At 39.2% G+C, this 16519-nt stretch overlaps 1 protein-coding gene across 8 annotated transcripts in view; it reads right to left on the reverse strand.

Moving 5' to 3' along the window:
* Window positions 1-10843: 10843 nt before the first annotated feature.
* ST6GAL2 (ST6 beta-galactoside alpha-2,6-sialyltransferase 2) overlaps window positions 10844-16519 on the reverse strand; it is a 53499-nt gene continuing 47823 nt past the window's right edge. For all 8 annotated transcript variants that reach the window (XM_035558117.2, XM_035558115.2, XM_035558113.2 and 5 more), the window contains one exon: window positions 10844-16003. In XM_035558117.2, coding sequence (XP_035414010.1) covers window positions 15735-16003 — 269 coding nt within the window. In that variant the 3' untranslated portion in view covers window positions 10844-15734. The remainder of the gene's footprint in view (window positions 16004-16519) is intronic.

Consider the following 16519-nt stretch of genomic DNA (forward strand, 5'->3'; position numbering starts at 1 on the left):
TCTGGACTGATTTCCAAGTTTGGTGTGGACAGATAAGGTCCTGCAAAGGGGAACAGGATCTGTAGGTAGGCTGAACTTCTGCTGTTCTTCAAATAACATTGCCAGGTGACACTGAACAGGGAGCTTCTGTTGCAGCGCTCTCAGCTGCTTCCCCAGGTCAGGAATCAGACTGAATTTTAGCCAACACTAAAATTCATCTGTTGAAGGTCAAACATTAATTTAGCATCAGATTTCTCTGTGTTAATTCTAATGTTTCTGCTTTTCTCTAACATGTCCACATTTAACAAGTAGGTCTCCAGCTACGTATTTGCTGCAGCCTTTATTTTCAAAGCTGTATGCAAGCATATGTCATCTGAAGAAAACAGAATCTGTAAGACAATGGAACCAATTATATAAGCAAAGAGTTTAGTTGCTTTATGAAGACTATCAAACTCAACAGATGAAAAAGATTTGAAAAGTGTAAGCCTGGAGGTAACAGAAATTCTCATTTGTCTCTCTTGTTCAATCACTGAGTAATCTCTTGTGATGTAGCAGTGGCATAATACTATAATTTTATCCAGAGCAGGACGTTTTGGTGTATTTCATCTGTCAGTTGATATTACTTCTCAGTGTTTTACTATGTCTACCAGGTATATCTTTGCAGTCATGTATCCAGCTAACAATTCAAGCAATAATCATTTCAGATTAGGTGATGGAGAGAAAAAAATAAAATGAGATTTCTTAATCAGAGAATTTTTCAGTATTTATGTAGCTTCCTCTAAATAAATATTTAATTAATTTATTTAATCCTCATTATCCTCGTAAAGCAGGTGAATATCATCATCCTAGTTTTGCAGCAGAAGAAATTTGGGTATCAAAGGTTAGATTACTGCTTAAAACCTCATGAACTTGCATGACAAATCTAATTCAGATCTGTAGAACTCTATGATTTAATCACAATGTCCTTCTCCGTTCAGGACAAAGAAGCTACTGTACTCAAGGATGTAATGGTTTCCACAGTATTGAATATGTGACATAAAATATAGAAATCTACTAGGTCTGTAATTCATTAGATTAGGTCCCTTTTCATTATAAACTGCACCTTTTAATCCCATTAAGAAATTTGACCATGTGAGACTGAAAACAAACTGACGTTCTTTGTTTCTTGAAGTAGAAGCCATTGCAGAGCTTTGTTCCTCAGGTGTCTAGTCAGCCAACTTCCAAACTAAGCTTGCTTGTAGCCAGTTTATAATCTTTCATTCCTGGTTTACTCAAAAAAAATTATTCTTTGGGATGTCTTCTGTTCATACTCAGAAACAGCAGTCAGATGACTTTCTTCATACTGCTAGGTTAAACCAGTTCAGTTCTTTTAGTTTTCTCTAGTGATCAAGGCACTTCATTCTTTTGACATCGAATGTAAATACAATTAAACACAACATTAATAGTACTGTTTGCTATATATACAGTCTCATGATACAGAAGTATGCGCCCTTGATACTATGCAAATGCCAGTGACCATAAATATGTCCAGTTTCCATCACTGATATGTAGTCATGGCAAAAACAGATCTGCAAAGGTCCTGACTTTTGTTAATTGCATTCCCTTGCTCTGCAGGCAATGGGCCATTCTTGTGGCATTGACCTGAAGTGGCAAAGGCAATGCTCCAGCCTTCCTCTTTTATTTTCTTTTATAATATCTCTTTTAGCTTTCTGAAGTTTTGAAAAATTCAAATAATAACAACAGCAACAAAAACAAAAACTAAATTATAAGCTTATTGGTAATCATGCTTGGGACCGTGTATTTCATCTGGAAAACAACTTCCTAGCAGTTCACTGAATATTAGAAAAGGACCAACGCTTCAATGCATTAGGCGATATTTCTTGTTTATGTCATCTTGTTTGCAGTGTTTAACTCCCTTGATTATTGCTATATTCTGAATTTAAATCAAAAAAAAAAAAAAAAAGAACTACAGCTCTACAGTGACTTCTTAAATCCCTTTACTGTGACTAAATTATGACCAGATTTTCAGAAATGGGTGTACGGTCATGGTCTGTTATATAGGGTACAACTATGTAAATTGAGTACTTTACAGATGACTCTGGTTCAGATGTAGCATTTTATTCCTTTGGGGGAAATATTACTCAGGACTTTACAACTCAGACAGTGATAAGGCTTCTGTGTGTACTGGTTTTAGGCCAATATAAATATACTGAAAGAGGAATTCAAAGTTAACCAAAATGTGTACGTCTTCCTTTTCACTTTTACCATCTTCTCTCTCAGTGATGACCAGTGACAAATTCGGGGGATTTCTATGCAAGTTATAAAACAAAAACCAGGCAATTTTTGTAATTTGTTGAGAAATTTTCCATGAATGCATCTGCTCTGTGCAAAATGTGGTTTCTGCAAAATTTGAAGCTGTTAACTTTGCCAACTGTATTTTCAGCTGGGAAAACTTAAGGACAAAACATTCAATTTCAGGACATATTTCCTTGCCTAAGCCTCTACACATTGGTTCCTGTAACATCTATTTTCAATGAGAAACGCTGTCCCTTATCCTTGCACATCAAGCTCCCTTCCCACACTGCATGTCCCATGCACAAATGCGGGAGAGTTGTGGCTTAGCTAGAGAACAAAATGCAACGAAATGTAGCCCAGCGTGGAAATCCAGTTTATAGGAAAACAGGCAGAGTGAGTCTAAACTATGCCCTGCAGGTATCTGCCTATAATTGGATACTTTGCCAGTCCAAGCTTTTGTCTGGATTTTTTTTTTAATTTGTTTTGGTTTTGTCCCAGATTTGGAAGAAATTTGAGAAGTGTTAGATTCTCTCTCACAACAAAAATTCTGATTTCTCAACCCAGTCAGTTCTGTGGTATTATTTATTATCGTAGGATCATAGAATATCCTGAGTTGGAAGGGACCCACAAGGATCGTCAAATCCAACTCCTGGCTCCACACAAGACAACCCAAAAATCAGACCTTATGTCTGAGAGCATTATCCGAACATTTGCACTCCAGCAGGCTCGGTGCTGTGACCACTGCCCTGGGGAGCCTGTCCCAGTGCCCAACCACCCTCTGGGTGCAGAACCTTTCCCTAACCCCCAGCCTGACCCTCCCCTGTCCCAGCTCCATGCCGTTCCCTCGGGTCCCGTCGCTGTCGCCAGAGAGCAGAGCTCAGCGCCTGCTCCTCCGCTCCCCTCGTGAGGGAGCTGCAGGCCGCCATGAGGCCTCCCCTCAGCCTGCTCTTCTCTGGGCTGAACAAACCAAGGGACCTCAGCCACTACTTGCATGTCTTCCCCTCCCGACCTTTCACTATCTTCATAAATCTCCTTTGGACCGTCTCTGTTTTATGTCTTTCTTTTATTGTGGTATCCAAAACTGTTCACAGCACTCAAGGCAAGGCTGCACCAGTGCAGAGTGAAGTAGTACATGAAAACAAACAGCTACTATCACAACATGGTCACAAGTTGAACCATTCCCAATGCTTTTTAATTTTGTGTTGGATTAAATCAACTCCTAAGTGAACGCAAACAGAGGTTAAGATAAAATATAGAAATGACTTGGCTCCCATCCCTCATACCCACTAGTTACCATGCTGCAGCTCTCATCGTCTGAAAAACAGTGAGAGCTCCATCAGAAGAGTCCTCGTTGAGCAACAGGATTTGTATCTGGTAATCGAAAGATTATTCCATCATTACTGTACCAGAGGCCCTCTAATATGTCATCTGTCGCAACCAACAGAAAGAAGCATTTTGGACAACAGGAAGTGTAGTAACAGGGAAGGTGATGTGGGAATTTTGGGGTGTGGAAGGGGACTGAAAGGGGAGGGCTCATAATAACCTGCATTTTAGCCAGAGGCAGTATGAAAAGTAGTGCTGAGGAAAGCTGCTGTAAACTCATCTGACCACATTTAGCAGGTAGATTGCTTTACTCTACAGCAGATAAAATGCCCACAAGCTGCTGAAGGTTTGTGTGTGGTTAGTGTATTAGTAGAGCGTAAGACAGTGATGCAGCCTCAGACAAAAAAAGCCTGAATAATTCACAATGGAAGATACCTAATGGTATGGTGATACAAAAACAATCTAATGAAAATAAGGGATTTGGATTTCCTTGCGTGGTGTTCTTGGTCTCAGCCTAAGTGGAGCTGTGTAAGAAACATCCTGAAGAACTATTTTCCCTAAATATGCATTACACACAGACTACAGCTAAGGATAGAGCACTCATAAGCCAGGGCAACAAGAACACAATCAGGTCACAATTCTACAAGTACTTGTTCATATGCTTTAGTGATAACAGAACTGGGACAGGTACATACTGGTCTAAGTCCACCACAGTTAGCTGTAGTCTTTCTTTTAATTCTTATGGGTTGATCCAGAGTCAGTGGGAGAAGAAGTGAAAATACAAGAGGAAAACGGGTAGGCAGAACAACATATTGACGATGACTATATAAACACATACATTTTTCAAGTGTCAAAGTAATTTTTGTTGCTATGATTTGAACTTTCAGCAAAATGAGAGTTATTTCAAAATGATCTGGAATCACTCATCACATATTACAGTAGTAATAGACCCTTCATTTCTTCTCATGAAATAAAATGTTACTGTAGGGACTGGTAAATTTGCTGCTGCCTCTGTCAGTCAGGCTCCATCAATCATACTACAAAGCCCCAAAAAATTCTGACTTACTGAAATGAGAATAGAAAATAGAGACAGGGTCCATTTTGTTGCTGTTCACTGAAGATTTTTGTGTGTTCTTGTTCTTCACACTGCTTTAGGAAACTCTTCTTTCTTAAGTTCCTTTAAGGTAGGAAAAATTAACTTCATATAAGCTGCCCTTTTTATAGATAGTATAGGTTTTAGTAGCTCTATTTAAGGCCAGTGAAGAGCTAGTATGAGATAAATATTGCAATCGGTCTTTTCTTCTGCAGTAATAAACCCTGTTGAAAGCATCAGGGGTTTCTTAAAGCAATGTGCAATGAAGATGCAGTAGCATTGTTAATATTGTGCTTTCATGTGCACAGACAGCCTCCTGGAAATTCAGCAGCCATGCTGGTTGCGTTGAAGTATAAGTAAATGAAAGCCTCTCTTAAATTGTTTCCTCTAACAAAATAACTATCCCCAGTTTATGATCCATGCAGCTTTGGTCTCTGACTTTGTTTACTCTATATGAGAGTGCATGTTACACAAGGACTTATCTTCACAATACTTTTAAATGATCAGGGATCATCTGAATAGTATGCTATATTCGTGAAAATAAGGTAATATTTCTCAGACATTGGTATGTGCTCTTTCGTTTCTGCCTTCCCTGCTCTTTGACCATGGAATAATTTTTTTGGTATTATTTTGGCAACAAATTATTGCTTTGTTTTATTCTCATCTCTACTGTTCCTGGGTTGCTTCAGATGTTCATTAAACTGCCTAATGGCCTGATACCTATGTTCAGCCCCATGTATTCATAAAGTCTAAATTAGGTCCATCAGATAGCTTACAATTTCATTTGTATAGAAAAGAACAAGCACTGAAAGTTACTGGAAAATGACCCCAAACGTCCAGAGAGGGATATTGCTATGGAAGGAAAATAGCGTTGCTTGATTCAGATGGAAGCTTCAGCAAATACACCTGTCCACTTGTCTGAAAAAACAGGCTCAGAAACAGGCCCTAAACAGAACTTTCCCTGTCTTTTCCTCCTGGTTGGTAGTCCATACATCTGCCCTCTCTGTGCTCAGGATATATTTCATATGATCCTCCTGGCTCACACTCCTCATAGGCAGCAACACTGCTCCTAGGGGGTAAACCTCAGGTGTTTTTAGTTTGCAGAAAAGGTATAGAATCATAGAATATCCAAGTTGGAAGGGACCCACAAGGATCATTGAGTCTAACTCCTGAGTCGCCAAAGGACCACCTTCCCTCCCCCCACTAAAAAAAAATAAATAAAATCAGACCATCTGTCTACGAGCATTGTCCAAATGCTTCTTGTCTCTGGCAGGCTTGTTGTCATGACCACTTGTCTGGGGAGCCTGTTCCAGTGTCCAATCACCATTTTGGTCAAATACCTTTTCCTGATATCCATTCTGACCCTTCCCTGTTGCAGCTTCAAGACGTTCCCTTGGGTCCTACCATTGGTCACCAGAGAGCAGAGATCAGTGCCTGCCTCTCTGCTCCCCCTCGTGAAGAAGTTGTTGACTGCGATGAGGCCTCCTCTCAGTCTCCTCCAGGCTGAACAATCCAAGTGACTTCAGCCACTCCTCACGTCTTCTCTTCTAGAACCTTTAGCATCTTTGTTGCCCTCCTTTGGATGCTCTCTGTAGCTTTGTATCTTTCTTATACTGTGGTGCCCAAAACTGCACACTATACTCAAGGAGAGTCCACACCAACACAGAGCAGAATGGGACAATCACTTCCCTCAGCCGGCTAGCAATGCTGTGTTTGATGCACCCCAGGATGCGGTTGGCCCTCCTGGCTGCCAAGGCACGCTGCTGGCTCATGTTCAACTTGCTTTTGACCAAAACCCCCAGATCCCTTTCTGAAGGGCTGCTCTCCAGCATCTTGTCCCCTAGTCTGTATGTATAGCCAGCGGTGCCCCTTCCCAGGTGCAGAATCTGGCACTTGCTTTTGTTAAAATTCATGTAGCTGGTGTTTGCAGCTCTCTGATTTGTCCAGATCTCTCTGCAAGGCCTCATCACCCTCGATGGAGTCAACATCTCCACTCCATCTTGTATCATCTGTGAACTTGCTCAAAAATCCTTCAAGTCCTATATCTAAATTGTTTATGAAAACATTGAAGAGGACTGGTCCTAAAATGGAGCCCTGGGGAACCCTGGTAGTCGACAGCCTGATGTAACTCTATTTATAAGAACCCTCTGGGCCCAACCCATCAGCAAATTGTTCACCCATCTTATTATGCTTTTATCTAACTGTATTTTGGTCATTTTGTCCAGAAGTATACTGTGAGAGACAGTATCAAAAACTTTACTGAAATCCAGAAAGATTACATTAACTGTCTTCCTTTGGTCAACTAGCTGGGTGTCATAGAAGGAAATTAAGTTTGTTAGACATGACCTTCCCCTAGTGAACCATGTTGGCTCTGACCAATGGCTGTGTTGTCCTTCAGATGTTTTTCAATAACTCCCAGAATAATCTTCTCCATAATTTTACCGGGCACTGAAGTGAGACTGACAGGCCTGTAATTGTCAGGATCTTTCTCACCCTTCTTGAAAACTTGGACCACATTTGCCAGCTTCAAGTCAGTTGGGACTTGTCTGGAATCCCAAGACTGTTGAAAAATAATTGAGAGAGATCCCACAATGATATCAGCCAGCTTTCTGAGTATCGTGGGATGATTTCCATCAGGCCCCATAGACTTATATGCACCCAGGTGGAGCAGCAAATCCAGCATAAGTTCAGGGTTGACTGAGAGTTTATCATTTCTGTAGTCACAACCCTCCAACTCAGGACAGCTGGGGTCCCAGAGCCCATCACTGGTGTGGAAGACAGAGGTGAAAAATGCATTAAGTATCTCTGCTTTGTCTAAATTTCTCACCGTAATATGCCAAAAATCCTTCCTACTCTCACTCTCTTAATCTAGGTTGTAGATACTTTGGATCAGGAACTCCATCTAGTCTACAAAACATCAGAAAACCCATAAGTCAGAAACTCTTGAAGCATGTTCATGTCATGTTTGTTTGAAATGCTATAAGAATGACTGAACTATGCATACAAGACAAAAACAAATAAATAAATAATATAAAAAAGACTTTTATCCTTATAGAACACAATCCATAACGCCCCAGACAGACCTCTTCCATTTCCCCTAGCACCTCACCAGCACAGGAGACATACCTGCTGCACATGGTGGCTATGATGCAGGTTGTAGGCAGGCCATCACATGCATCAGCACTCCAGGACTGATTGTGGAAAAGAACACTGTTTGAAAGGTGGGCCAGCAAGATATTTTAATCAGGAAGTGCAGTCGCAGACAGAAAACTGTCTGGGAGAAAGGTAATTAACAGCAGCTGACACAGCCTGGAGTCAACACTGGTAGCAATTTTTCCCTCTGGCTGCTCCCATAAAATCAAGGCAGATGTGATGTCTATTCCCTGTCCTCATGAACCCTTCAAGGTTTCTGGAGTCTTCTCACAAGTATATAAGGAGCTGTGGCTACAGCAATTATCCCTTATCTGTCAGCACCCTGTAAGCAAGAGGGTGTTTAATTCGTATTTGTCTGTGTACAGAAACAGGTTACCAGAGGAAATGGGTTTTATTTCACTTGTCATAGAGACAAGTATAAGCAGATGGAGCAGGTTGTTCAGAGTGTAGCAATGTGATCCCATAACTCTGCTGACATTAGTCTTTTCTGAGGTCAATTCATGGGACTTGTGTTTACAAAGAAGCTGAGCCACAGCAGAAGTCAATTGCTGTTCATAACTCTACCTTAGCTGTTCGTTTTGAAATCACATCCCACCACACTAAGCTTGGCAGAAGCAAGAACAACAGTTGAGTTTGGTTCTTCCTTAAATGTGCAGTAAAAAAATAAGAAAGCAAGCAGCCAAAACCAAGTGAACATTAGAAAAAAGCAGCAGTTCTACAAGCATTTCCAAATGGCATAGTACATTTTTTATGTTTCTCTCTCCTTCTTTGCTGTACTTCTTCATTACTTGTTTCTCCCACTTCCTTCCCCTGGACCCCTTTCCTCAATTGTATAATTTTTAAGAATACAGCAGTTGAATCAGCTATAGTTCCCCCACAATTTATCACAATTTACTTTGTGCTGTCAGTTCTCTGGTGGCTATTCTGGTTCTGGGAAAAACAACAACAACAACAACAACAAAACAAGCAAACAATATTACTGCATGACAATTAATTCCCTGACATTTTAATGCATACAGTTAGCATGTCCATCAAACTTTACTTGAACAGTTGCATTTTTTTAGCCAAAAGAAAGAGGACATGCACTTCTACTTGCCTTGGGTAGCAAGGCTTGAAGCTTGGGCTCAGGCTGTACTTCCACAAAAGTGAAGTAATTGCTTTCAAGTACACTATCTGGAGTAACCTACCACTGTAAGAAAGTGGAATGTAAATATTAAAAGTAAAGACAGGTACATGAATTGAGTAGACATCAATAGGTTTTAATGTGCAGCAGATAAATTCATGCTATTCCAATGAAACAATCAAATTATCTACCAGTTACCCTGAAAAAATCAAGATGCTAGAAGGGCAAGAACAAAAGTTCAGCCAAACCACTAGTGTTAGCAGACTGTGCATATGACTATTCATACTGATTGATGAAGTAGTCCCACAGTAAGTCACTGCTTAATCATCACTGCTGCAGGTGCAGTTTCCTGCAGAAAGTGGAGGGTGTGATTACAGGAAAAGACTGGCTCCTCCACAGCTTGTCTAGCTGTTCAACAGGTTCATGCTGCAGTCAAGACAGCAGGCTGGAGCAATCATCCTCTAAGATGTGTCTTTCAGCCAGATGACAACAGGCAAGCTGACAATAAACAGAACAAAATGACTGTATGAAGCTCTACCTGTCAGAGAACCGTGCCCCTCTGAGCTGCTCAAGTGAAAACACAGCTGATTTCTAAGAATAAAAAGATAAAGGATGACTCCTTCACTGTTCAGAAAGGAGCAGTCTGATTTGGGGAATGAAACCTGAAAATCAGTTGCCTCTGAGATTCCTTGAGATACTATCAGAAAAATAATGTCACACCTCCTCTATAGCCATCACTGCCAAAGAACAGGGAGAAGAGCAAGATATTCTCTGTACCCAACACAATATAGAAATATAGTTCATAGGTTTCCACCTGCTACTGATGTACTAGTCTGTATGCATGTGGGACATGCTGTGAGACAAGAATGTCTTCTCCCATGTCATAAACAATTAAGTTTAATGAGCGTTTTATCATATGCAAGACAGTGATCTTTTTTTTTGTGTGTGTTTTAATGAAAGAAAAAAAAAAAAAGCACAGAGTAAAAGCAAAGTTGAAGGATTTGAAAAGCATTAATTAGTTGCTTCTTCCATGCATCCCAGCACTCAGTTTCCCCTAGTGTAGCTCATTGTTCTGAGTTTTCTGAGAGGTGTTACTTGCAAATCATGGCATGTAGTAATTATCCCCTCAATGTTGCCTGCCAGGAGGTGGTGAAATACAAAGCATGAGCTGCATGATTACTGGCTGCCAGGAGTTTACATGATGGCAATCAAACGCTTAACGTTCTACTGATGTGCAACTAGCTTTGTTGTAGGCATGGAGTCACTGTGACTGTCTGGGATGAAAACAGTTTATACCACCTCTGTTAGCTCAACTTCAGCCACTGCGTAGTTCAAAGGCTACCAAAAGCAGTGGAATGCCTCACATTCATGGATTTATGCAGATTTATATTGGTTACATTGTATGGTACTTCATCACAGACTGAATAGCAACTTATGCTTTCCCTTTGGTAAGTTGTTTTTCATTTATTTCATAATTAATTAAAAATTATATTCATGCTAAGACATGATGCTGAATTCTTTGAAAGGATGGCACAGCCACTTAAGTTTATTAGCATTTTGAGTGCAGCATCAAGCAACCAGAGCACGACCTCCTTAGAGGGCTAGACTATCCTAAGGAATTGACTGTCAAAGCTATAGCAGCATAGTATGTCCTCCTGGCGGAATCCTAGAGCACCTGTTCAGGTAGATACATTCGTTTTAGAATAAAACTGTCTTTACAACTTTTCCCATTTTCCGTAGTTTACTGAAAGCTAATTGCCAGCCTATCTGTCCATTTCAATTTGAGATCAATGTCATTTACCTTCCCTGTTTCATGCCATCTACAGTTCAGTGTCATTCACTCAAGCCAGTATGAAAAGACCAGCACTCTTAAACAAATGAAAACCAATGTTTTATTTACAGGAAAAAATCTGTACACTGTGCATACATAAAAATATACAAAATCATAATAGAAAATATAAAAAGTGTTAAAATGTATACAAACACTGCTTAAAAATGTGACTCCTGTAAAATCTTAAGCTTTGTTATTAGAGTACACATTCATTTAAAAAAATCATCATACAAAATAATTCTCAAAGCTATTAAAAAAGTACACAGTCTATATTTGAATAGTTCGATGACTACATATTATGAGTGATGAGATGATATGGATAAATGTAAGGCTTTTACACACAAAGCTTATTTCAAGAACAAAACTCTGAATCTGATCACTAAGGCAGAGAGAATAAATTTATAGTGTTAAAATTCATTTAATGATGCAGGTATGCCCAGACATGGGCTACTTTAATTTTCAAACAGTTAAATCAGGTATCCTCCTTGCATGTGAGAGGATAGCTTCCAGGAAATATCTAGATGCTTTCTAATTACAGTCTTCTGAATTACTTATTTCAAATAGCAATTTAATTTATTTAATATTCATCAATTCTAGAAAGCATGAAGGGAAAAGGAGTAGCCATTTATTTTTGCAGTCAATACATTCAATATTCTTTTCATGGTACATCTATGTCACTGTCCAAGTGGTATTTTCGATCCTTAAGAACTGCTGAGGAGGAAGGAAATGGGGAAAAATAATAATAATAATAATAAAATCATTATGTATTGAGCTGGTCTACATCTATTTTGAACTCCTATTTAGATCAATCCACCTCCAAAATGATTGAGTTCCGTCTGTGCAACCATGTAGTGTAGATACTTGTCTTAATTTAAGTAAAAAACTCTCTTGGTTTTGTTGAGTTTGCCAAGAGATCTGTAGGAACAAGTTCAGAATTTGGATGTTTTCATCAAAGAAAGTGTCCTGATCAAAGACAAGCAATGATTTAGTTGAATTTGTACAGAGAGATTGCAGGTTAGAGTGTGTAAACAATCTCTCTCTGTCTTAATGTACATATTTCTTAAGGTTTAGTAGTTTAATTTAAGGAATTACTAAACTGAACTGTGAGTTTATGCGCAGGTTAAGTTTTAGAACTATAAACAAATGGAACAATTAATAATTAGAAAGAAAGATTTTGGCTCAAAGTGAGGCAAAATCTGTCATAATTTTTCTTTAATAAACAGAAGAATACCTTGACTTAACCATCCAAAGGCTGAATGTATAAAAGGATAGAGCACCACAAGTCAAAAAAGAATTCACAGTGGGAAAAAGAGCATAATGCAATTCAACATAAACTCAGCATATTTACTTAGGATGCTGCTGTGTTTCTGTTTTGTTTCAACTAAGTGCAACTTTTGTCCACAGCACCAGGGTACAGAAAAGAGTCTCTAAAGCTTTTGAAGGCAATTTATTCCTACTTGTCAGGAAACCTCCATACATTTAAAACCTGCATCATTGTACCACGTGTAAAGGGAGCTCAGGAATCGCCTAGCATTTGCTTTGCTGATGACACATGTCAAGAGCCAGGCTTGTGCAGACCTCCCTTGCCTATGGTACTCTCTGTTAGTGTACAATAGCCACACAGAAGAGCTAAGAAGCCATGCCTATATCTTTTTTTTTTAAAGAAAAAAAAAAGAAAAAAGATAACAAAAAAAAAAAACACTACACAACCCTGTGATATCTGCGTGGGAAAATGCATTTCCTTTCACATTGTCTGCATTTAATGTAAGTATCTAAAACCAGCACTCTCACATGTTACTATTATTAAAAGATTGTAGATTCAGTGTTACTACACGCTCACTCATCGTTTCAAGTTGAATGAATCTTTGTAAAGACCTCTCTGCCCTTCTGAGGGACAGCGAAATATGCCTGTAAATGCAAAAATACATGGTGAGCTCACATGAAAGCCACCAAAGCCAAAGCCACAGAGAGTGTATGCACTGGTGAAGGCAGCACCTCTGAAGGTCCTTTATGTTCCCTCTTCATTTCTGCCCGTTCCCCTGTTGCACAAAGTGGAGGTGAGCCCTTGGTTAGCAAATCAAGTGCACTTGCACTTGCGTCAAAAAAAGAAGGACAAGACATGGTAGGGTAATAAAGTCTCTTTAAGTAGCCACCAGGTGTTTGATCAGACAGACCAATGAAACATCACAGTGGAAACCAGTCCTGGGAAGCCACTCCTGGGGTCCTTATTTTTTCAAGAAGATGGGCATCACAAGTTGGTCTTCCTCCACTGCAAGAAAGTAATTGCTGCCAGCACAGCTCTGTGGCATCTTCTAAGGTGATGCTACAGCACCCACACAGCACTAGTGGAAGGAGCATTGATTGACTGCTGTATAAATCAGGATGCAGCTGGCAAGAACACACCACATTCTCCTGGAAACAGTTGCAGTAATTATCTTCAGAGGTTAAAGAGTCTTGGCATACTGGCAAAGACGATTCTGCTGAAAGGGCTTGAATGTGCAGAGTCCAGTAAATTAAAAATATACAGTTAGTTTTCTGATGTCTCAGACGTGGTTCTGCATCGTTATTTAAATGATGTATTAAGTAGGTATGTTCATCACCTGTTACATGAGACCTTGTAAAATTCCCACTGTTCTGTACAACAGATATGTGGATTATTCTGACAGATTACCAAGGGAGTAATACAACATAATCCTGCTGTGGGTAGTTGAGAAATACAGTTAGTATTTTTCTTCTTCGTGGAAAACAAAGTTTAAGGTTAGTGATTGCAGACCAAAGTGATTTATTTATTTTTTTAAGAACTTGATCATTTCCTGTTTATGGAAAAGTAGTATATTCATTAGTCCTAGAAAGGTAATCAAGTCCCTTTCTTTACAAAGATGTTGTAGCTAATCCTACATACTGGAGAGAGAGAGACATATTTGACAGTACTGGTTCAGACTTCAAATGTTTTGCAAACAGGTTACCAAGCATGTGGAAAAATAGAATAGCTCTAAGTAGGTTATCTTTTCTCTGCAAGATTAAATAACAATGTTATTAAGAATAAAAGCTGCTGACTTACAACATTAAAAAAAAATCAGTATGTAATATATCCAGAGTCTAAAGCTAACATAAATAAAAACCATTCATTTCAATATGGACCAAAATGATTCATGGACATGATTATCCACACAACACAGAAGTACAGTTTTTAGACCATCTGGACACACTGTCTGTCAACAAGAGGAATCTTAGAGTACCATATAGCCCAAATTATGAGGCTACATAGGAAAAGAAAGCTAAGCCCCACAGAAGACATTTTATTCACTTCTGAGGAGGGAAAAATGATCAGTCCCTAAGAGCAGAGTGACAGAAAAAGAATTCTCTGGTGATACTTACATTACTATTGAATAGGAAGTAGTCATTAATACCATTTGCACTCTTTAATTGCCTTCCTGTTGCTTAAGACAAAAGACAAAAGATACTTTCCACCACAACCACTCAACTCAGCTACTCTTCAGTGCCTCTTTGAATTGTTTGCATTTTTACTGAATGGACATAAAAAGGTTACAGCTGTGGTTTTGGACACATACTTTTCTACTGAACTTACCCTAAGAGAAAGGGTACAGTTGTGTGGAAAAAGAACGACAAAAAAAACAAGGAAAAAGAATAACACAACAACAACATCAACAAATGCTCCAGCCTATAAGAAAATCTGAAACTGAAGTTGTACTGTTTTAAATGTGTTAGTGTTCAGGTGGATTTTCAGAACAGCCTTAGAGAATATTCTCATTGTGAGTTACGAAGGAAAATATTAAATTATCTCCATATGCAATCCACAGTCAGTTTGTTTTTTTTTTTTTCTCCAGGCATTACAGCTTCTCTGGGGTATAGCCTTTCAAAGGTTAAATAAAAAATAAAAATAAATAAAAAAAAAAAGCTGATATCCTCTTTTGTCAGACAACTCCCCATACTTAACAGCAGTAACTTGTGAGCAAGTGAAATTGATTTGTATCACAATGAAATGCCTAACAAATGATGTCTATAATCTTGAATGCTATCTTTGCTGCAGAAAGGTGAGCTCCCTCTACATTTGCTTTCAGTGTGATATGTGCGCTACACAGCCTCCTTTGGCTTTCTTTGGATAGTTTTTATCTGTGCACACCAGGGCAAGGCATAATTGCCCTCACACTTTCTTCATGGGCCTCTCAGGGAGAAGTTTCTTCCTGAACGAGTTACCAATATATTTGTTGCTTTCTACAGAAATGACAAATTTCTCATTTCCCTCTGCCCCACACAGTGTGAGCAATGGTGTGACCAAAGCAGTGTGATCAAAGCTACATCCAGTAGTTTTACTGATTTAGCTGGTTTGTGTGTCTGCATTGACTTTATAAACAGCACAAGGCCCCCTATACTTTTGGAAGCCTGTAACTAAACCTGTGTGTGAACGGGAATTAAAAGTCTCCTCTAATCAATGAACGCACAGCTCAGAGTAGCAATTACTTCATTCTTGGAGAGTGTGAAAATCCCATGGAGCCATGAGAAATGCTGCATTGTTCAACTGGCAGCTCTGTACATGAACGATACAGGCTGTTTCACAATGCCAGATTTAACAGTTAAATAAATTCATTTAGAAAAAAAGTTACAATTTAGCATATGTGGCATAAGAGACCACTGACAAATTCTGACAGTCACACCCACAACAATACATTATACGTCTGCCTAAGTATGTCCTCTGCACCTTTCATAAGCTAAGCTTTTCTTTTTTTTCTTTAATTATTTGCAAAGCAGTAATAAATACTCAGGCTCAGAAAAGAAGTATTTCTCATGCCTGCTACTTAATTACAATTTATAGACTCAAGACTAGATTGGTCTAAGATACATTTTTCAAGTATTCTCTCCTTGTTTATAGTACGACAGTAGTACCTTATTGCACATTGTTTCTGAAGGACTCTCTTCTACAAGTGTGGGAAATTATTTCGTTTGGGGCACTTGACAGATTTGAATCCTGGCAAAATGACCTTCCCCTTCCGATACAGGTCGTCCTGCAAACCTTTGTTCATTCTCTGCACTAACAGCTTCTCATAGAGTAGCGGGTGATAGGCCCCTAAGGTACAAGCTGCATCGTAGTAGAGTTCATGGTAGTGGCATAGGTCGGTCTGTCGGACTGAAGGGATGTACTCGTACACGTGCACTTCGTCACACATGGACATCATGATGAGGATACCTGGAGCAGAGAGTGAAAACAAGAATGAACCCCGTATTTCACCAGTCTCCCAGAAGTTGCCCTGCAGTCATCTGTTTGTTTTTTGTTTGCTTTTGTTTTTGTTTTCTTTTTGCTTTTCTTCATCGTTGTACACCTTAAAGTATTACTTCTCTTAATGATTTTATAGAAGTATAGTTCTTTTTATTAGGGCAGCATTTACTTGTTACCAATATATAAAGATTGTGATGACTGTAGAGTTAACTGGGTAGTACATGGAGAACAAGGAAAGAGTAAAAAGCCTATAATGTCTTGCATACCACATGCCTCCCTGAATAAGGAAACTGCTTTCTCCCACCTCCCCGTTTACCCTATCCTGCCTGTCCACAAAATATCCCACAAGAACCAGGGACCTAAAGCACCTGCATGGAGTCAGCTGATGACTTTTCATGTCTTTCCTGTATACCATGAGTTCTTGAAGTTATTGAGCAAGACAGACTAGGTCTTTACGTTCCCTCGCAGAATACAGATCACATGCAT

This window comes from Cygnus atratus, chromosome 1 (genome assembly GCF_013377495.2).
Source record: "Cygnus atratus isolate AKBS03 ecotype Queensland, Australia chromosome 1, CAtr_DNAZoo_HiC_assembly, whole genome shotgun sequence".
Classification (NCBI taxonomy): domain Eukaryota; kingdom Metazoa; phylum Chordata; class Aves; order Anseriformes; family Anatidae; genus Cygnus; species Cygnus atratus.